This window comes from Falco punctatus (assembly GCF_963210335.1).
Source record: "Falco punctatus genome assembly, chromosome: 7".
NCBI classification, from domain to species: Eukaryota; Metazoa; Chordata; class Aves; order Falconiformes; family Falconidae; genus Falco; species Falco punctatus.
This window is the reverse complement of record NC_137587.1, coordinates 2,345,488-2,351,749: the sequence shown is the minus strand read 5'-3', so window position 1 is coordinate 2,351,749 and position 6,262 is coordinate 2,345,488. Positions and strand designations below refer to the sequence as shown.

Below are 6,262 nucleotides of genomic sequence, written 5' to 3'. Positions count from 1 at the left end.
CGGGCCCGCGACTCCCGCCGCGGCCGGGGCCTGGGCTCCGCTGCGGCACCTGCCCGAGGCGGCGGGGTCTCCCCCCGGGCCGGGCGCTAGCCGGTAGCCGCAAGCCGCTCTGCTCCTTTCGCAGGTCGCTTCTCGGACTCGCACGCGCTGTCGGAGCTGGGTAGGTGGGGGCGGGGAGCCGGGGGCGCCGGGCACCGCGGGGCGGGAGGGGGGGGGCCTGGCGCGGGGGGGCCCTTCCCCGGACCCCTCGTTTTCATCGCGCCTGGCTGCGTCCTCTGGCAGCTACGGGGGGATCTGCGTGACGTGCTGCTCTCCCTCCCTCCCTCCCTCCCTCCCGCATCCTCTCCCGGGGGAGGTGGCAGCGGGCCCGGTGTGCTTTGCTTTCTGTGCATCCTGTAACCGCGGTGTTCTCTTCCTTCTGTAGTGTATTCTGCCTCCAACCTCCTCGTGCTATTAAACGACTGGATTCTCCGAAAGGAGTTGCAGCGGAGCCTGCCTGTGGTAAGGCTGGAATGTGTGGGAGGAGGATTTGGGACACATGTTTTCTTCCCTGCAGCAGCTTTCAGGGAGTGTCTGTAGAAACTAACAGGTCTTTGCTGTGGCCTCTCTTTGCTGTCAGGTGTGTCGAGGCCAGAAGCAACCCCTGTGTGCAGGTAAACAGCAGCCCAGCCCTGTAGCTCGTGGTTTGGAGTAGTGGCCAGGGCGCTCCCAGGACCACAGAAATCAGGCTCTGTCTTGCACCAGGAGTTCCGCTGGGTTTTTGAGAGGCCCAGAACTAGAGCTAGGCAAAGGGGTTGCTCAGTAACCATCACTACATCCAGAGCAGTGATTCTGGAGCACCAAAGCTCTGATTCCGTCTCTTAGGCTCTTCCCTTGCACATGCTATTTAGCAAAAGAAACGTAAGCACCTTGTTTCTCCGTCTCTCTTGCAAGATCCCCAGACTGGCTCCCAGCACTTGTTGGACCCTTTGGGAAATGAGGAGAGTGGTTTTTTCCAGGCAGGCCTCTTCTGTTGCAATCCTGCCCACTGTGTGGGTTTGGGTGTAGGCAGCTTTCTGGCTGGAGTGTCAGGTGTGTTAACAAACAGGAACGCAGAAGACCGGCTTCCCTGGTTGTTAAAGGCCAGAGTGAATTTCAGCTGTATTGTCTTTTATTGATGCTTTTCAGCGGGTTAAGTCCTGTGGTTGACAGCACCAGCAAGGTCCCGCATGGGGAGCAGGGACCCAGGCTGGAAGAGCACGCGCTGTTTTGGGGTTTGTGCCTGGAATCTAGGCTGATGCTGTATTCAGCAGGCATTTGCTCTGGTGTGACTGTGGACTCTGGGTCCCCTTCCCTCTAATCCAAGTGTCCTCCCGCATCGACTCTAACTAGAGAGGAGGTTTGTTGTGTATCCCAGCTCCAAGACAAGGAGAAGGAGAGAGTTTTGCCATTGAGTCGGGCACTGTGTCACAACCCAGGAGACGGTCCTGCTGTGTCAGATGGGGTAGAAGGCAAGCTGAGATAGAGCTGTGGTGGTTTCCCTGTTTCTGGGGTAGCAGCTCTGTGTGATACTGTGATGTCTTGGTCTGCCCCTGCTTGGAGGTAGAAAAGTCGGCTTGTGCGTAGACTCTGGCTGCAGCAGAGGCACCACATTTTGTTTCTGGGGCTGTGACTTCCGAGGCCATCTGGTGCTTATTTCTGAGGATCCCATCAAACTGGGCTGTGTTTCTGCCCTGTTTAACTACCAAGCAGAGCCTGCATCCTGTCCCCCTCCTCCCCTCTGTGTTTTGCAGTCGCTGCCCCAGCAGAAGCTGCTGACCTGGCTGAGTGTGCTAGAATGCGTGGAGGTCTTTGCAGAGATGGGGACAGCCAGGGTGTGGGGGGAGATGGGCCGGTGGACCATCATTGTCCTCATCCAGCTGGCTAAGTAAGTCCCGTGGGCGGAGGGGAAGGGGCAGCTTGCGCTCGGAAAGGGGATCTGGAGGGGACTCAGGAGTACCCCAGGAAAAAGCCCACGCAGAGCTGAGCTGCCAGTTCCTGAGGCTGGGGGAATGTGGAGCCCCATGGCATGCTGGATACTGTGCTACAGAAGGGGACACTTACCCCGCTCGCCTTGCCGGCTACCCTGAGCAGACCTGAGTGTTTCCCACTTCTGTGGAAGCCACCTTTCCAGCACAATGGGAACCCAGCTCCCTAGCCTGATATTGAAGGTTTTCATGTGTCTGCTCACAGAGCCATCCTTCGTCTCCTGCTCCTGCTGTGGTACAAAGCTGGCATCCAGATGTCTCCTCCTATTGTGCCGTTGAACAGGGAGCAGCAGCAGCCTCTCCATCCCCAAGGTGAGCCCATGGCACTGTCGTCATCAGCTCGGCTCCTTGGTGGGCCACATGTCTTGTCCTGCTAGCAGTTACTCGTCAGAGCAGCAGCCTGGGCAGCACAGGGAACTGTAAGGCTTCAGTACACAAAGCTGAGCTGTGCTGAACTTTCTACCCTTGGCAGAGCACGAGTTAGCTTAGTGGCAGAGTTGTCCTGCAGTCTGGATGGAGGAGGTGGAGGAGTCTAAGCCTGGAACCACTGGCTGAACTGTGAGTCAAGCTGAGTGTCCTCAGGTCTGATGCTGAGGAAGAAGATCCTAGGCCTGGGCAATGTCAGGCAAATTTACCTTTTCACCTTCTGCGTCACGTTAGCCCCTTCAGGCTGGTCCGGTTTGTGCTAAATCAAACTTCCGGTCTGGTCTTCTTGATGGCAACGCAGGGAAGGATGCTGCCAGCTCTGGAGTGAGGCATGTTCCGTTGCAGCCTGACCCCTGTGGCTGTTTTCTCCTGCAGACATGGAAGACAGCTCCTCAGGGAAGGATCAGACCTATGTTGGTAGGCGTTCCAGCCGTGTTGTGCGCTCTCTCCAGAGCAGTGAGTAGCTGAGCCTGTTTCTGTCCTTGCCTGAGCTGTTTTGGCTCTGTGCCCTTTTACATATGACCTGGGTGTGGGCAGTAAAGAGCAGAACCTTTTATTGGGACATATATTGCCAGTCACTGGGCCGTGTTGTTTGGGGTATGTCAAAGCCACGGGGATTCAGACATGTGTGCAAGGCTAGCACTTAAATAGTATTTTCCCAAGCAAGCTGTGCGACCGAGACAACCCGTCAGTGTGGTTACGCTTTGAGAATCATGGACCTTTACAAGTACCCCTTCCCTGCTCTGTCCCCTCTGGAGACAAGCTGTGAGGGTGCTGGACAGCCACAGCAGTTCCTGTGCGCACAGCTTTTCAAGCTTGCCCATTTCACACCTTCACAGTGCAGAAAGCAGCGGGGTGGTGGTGTGGGAAAGCGCAGCAGGAAGGTTTTACTTGTGCTAATGTGCAGATCTGCTTGTTTCAGCCCCATCCTTGCAGTCCCGGCACTGGGGGTCCCCCCAGCAGAGGGAGGAGTCGCAGAGCCGAAGAGCAGAGGAGATGAACCAGCCTCCCACCCCTCTGGGTCTCCAAGAAACCATCGCAGAATCCCTCTACATAACCCGCCCTCTGCTCCACCGTATCCTGCCCTGGCTGCGTGCGTGCGGGTCTCGTCGTACCCGGGTGCCGGCAGAGGGTGGTGCGGGTGCGGGGCAGTGCCACGCCAGGCTTCTCCCTCCCTGCCCCTGCTCTGCTGAGGCAGGGACCTCGGGACTCCCCCCTTCTCTTAGCCTCAGCCGCTGGAACTGTGGGCACCAGCCCTCCAGCCCCTCCCCTGGGCCCCTGGCACTGCCTTAGTGTGTGTTCTGCTCTCGGCAGAGCTTCGCTGGCACCTGGGGGATTGCTTGTCTTCTTGCTTGGCACCTCTGGTTCTTCCTTGACTGCCTTCCTAGTATTAAGTTTAGGAGTGTGGGGCCAGAGATCGTGGAAACCCTGGCTCCTCTCAGCAGTCCTGGACATCTCGAGGTCAGTCTGAGGAAGAGTCTTTGTCGGTGCTTGAGGTTGGTGGTGGCTGAGCATCACACTTCCCCCTGTTCCTCAACCCTGGACAGGCCCTACTGAGAGAAATACGCACAGGGGCTGGTCTTTAGCTGGGAGATTGGCACATTTAGGTATCTTCTGCAACACTTACGGTGCTCTCTGTTCTGAGCTGGTGCAGCCTGCTCTGTGTGGAGCTGAGAACGGAGGGCATTTAGAAACCCACTTTCTTTTCCCCTGCTGGCTGCTGTTGCCGTGAGTTAGCTTTCTGCCCTTCTCCTTCCAGTCTGAGCTTGCTGAGTGATCTGAAAGACCTGAACAGGCGAGAGCGAGCGGAGCTGAGGCGACGAACCATCCTACTGCTGTACTACCTGCTGAGATCTCCTTTCTATGACCGATACTCAGAGTAAGGGGCCCCTGCTGGGCTTTTTCTGAAAATTTCCCTTTTAACAGAAATAGCGTCAGGGGACTGGGTGAGTAGATACGAAGAGGTGTGGGTGCCTGTGAGCAGGTTAATCTCGAGCCCTTGTGTAACAGCTGCCGTTGCTGTTTGTGCATTCAGCAGCTGGGGCAGGAGGTGTCCTGTTGGACTCGTACATACTCTCTCCCTTCTTAGGGGCAGGATCCTTCTCCTTCTGCGCTTGCTGGCTGATTATGTGCCTGGAGTTGGCTTTGTCACACGTAAGTGGCGTCCCGCTACTATACCCCCATTTATTTTGAGTGGAGAAAAGTCAGAGAAGTTGGACAGAACATTTGTCAATTGGTTTCCATCCGGGGGAAAGAATTGAAAAGTCCCTAGAATGGTTAGCACCAGTGCACCCTGTGTTGATGCTTGTGTTTTATTTTAAACTGGAACAGGAAAGGATTAATTGTTTCCTGGCTCGACCACAGTGGGTAAACCTCTGTGTGCCCTCCCAGGCTGCAGAGCTGTGTCTCTGCCACCTAGGCCTGTTCTCCTGCGCTCCCTTTCTGCGCCTCAGCTGGTGCACCAGAGCCCTGCTCTGCAGCCCTGTTTCTGAACTCTTTTCCCTGATCCCTAGTCTGCAGTGCAGACGTGAGGGGTAAACAGGTGCCTAGAGGTATTGACCCAGGCAGGAACCAGTTGTAAATCAAAGGGCCAAACCAGGTCTGTCTTCTAGTCCTTCACCAGAGGGATCCCTTTATTATGGGCCAGAATTCCACCTCCCCCTCTTCCCTGCTGATGTGAAGCCTTTCATGGAGTAATTCATGGCAGTGATGTGGCATTAGATCAGCCTGGCATTGTGGGATTGTCCTTTCTTTGGGGAGGTCACAAATCTGGCTAGCTCAGGAGCTGCTTCTTCCAGTTAGTGATTTCAGAGAGGCTTTGGAGCCTGCATTAAGCCATGTGCTACATAAGCATTTTCACTCTACAGCAGTTGCTTCTGTGTCTGCACCTGCTCGTTATTGCTGAGTCGTCTTCTCTCTTCCCTGTGCCACAGCAGTGTCCTGAATCACTGCGTGTGGGTTTTCCCCTTGCACGTTGTAGACCCCTGCTTCCCACTGGAGCTGGGACATGTCAGCTCTGAGGGAGTGGTGGTTTGCATCCCACTTGGTCCTGCTCTGATCTCTGGCACCACATCCCAGAGTTGTCTCCCATCTTGGCAAAAGTAACTGTTCTGTTCTTGGGCTCATCTGAGTTGTATAACTGGAGATTTGGGATTGTTGGGTATCACAATGAAAAGGGGGGGGGGGTGTAAGAGTACCCTGTGTACATACAGCTTCGAGTTCTTGCCTTTCTATGTGTGTGATCCCTCTGTTCTCTTGTTTCAGGGCCGCTGATGGATTACTTGCCTGCTTGGCAGAAAATCTATTTCTATAACTGGGGCTGATGCGAAGATGATGATTATTCTCTGCTAAGATCATGGCTGGACATTTCTAAGGAGGGCAAGTAGACTGGGGGAGGGATGTTGATGATCACGTCTAATTTTCAGTTAAACCATCAATGAGAAGCTCCTGTTCTGCAGGGTGGGGAGGGGTGTGTATGTAATTTTTTTCAACAGATCTAACTGTGAATGATGGACACTATATGCGTGGAGAGACCCTTCCGACCTCTTTCTCTGGACCATTCTGTGGCTGCAGCGATGGTGACGGGACAACCTCTTTTTTTTAAGCACTTGATTTTTCTCCTTTTGTACAGCAGCATTATAATGAAGCCAGGCAGCGCAGTGGTTTTCTGGAGAGCATTGTCTCCTACCTCATGGCACTGAGGTTGACCTGCAGCCTGCTTGTGTTGGCCGTGCCTGGCCTATCTGCTTGGACCTGGCTTGTCTGTCAAATAAACTGACTGAATGGAAAGAACCGAGCTGAAGGACCTCTCCCTTATTGCATGGGATCCC

At 55.0% G+C, this 6,262-nt stretch overlaps 1 protein-coding gene across 2 annotated transcripts in view; it reads left to right on the top strand.

Annotated features, from left to right (window-relative positions):
• PEX16 (peroxisomal biogenesis factor 16) overlaps nucleotides 1-6,262 on the top strand; it is a 105,617-nt gene that overhangs the window by 245 nt on the left and 99,110 nt on the right. Inside the window, exons 2-11 of one of the 2 annotated variants that reach the window (XM_080395953.1) lie at nucleotides 125-160; nucleotides 425-501; nucleotides 1,773-1,906; nucleotides 2,212-2,318; nucleotides 2,808-2,888; nucleotides 3,355-3,507; nucleotides 3,821-3,893; nucleotides 4,192-4,311; nucleotides 4,522-4,586; nucleotides 5,697-6,228. In XM_080395953.1, coding sequence (XP_080252079.1) covers nucleotides 125-160; nucleotides 425-501; nucleotides 1,773-1,906; nucleotides 2,212-2,318; nucleotides 2,808-2,888; nucleotides 3,355-3,507; nucleotides 3,821-3,893; nucleotides 4,192-4,311; nucleotides 4,522-4,586; nucleotides 5,697-5,755 — 905 coding nt within the window. In that variant the 3' untranslated portion in view covers nucleotides 5,756-6,228. Of the gene's footprint in view, nucleotides 1-124; nucleotides 161-424; nucleotides 502-1,772; nucleotides 1,907-2,211; nucleotides 2,319-2,807; nucleotides 2,889-3,354; nucleotides 3,508-3,820; nucleotides 3,894-4,191; nucleotides 4,312-4,521; nucleotides 4,587-5,696; nucleotides 6,229-6,262 lie in introns of those variants that run through there. The other variant, XM_080395954.1, reaches the window with a different exon arrangement.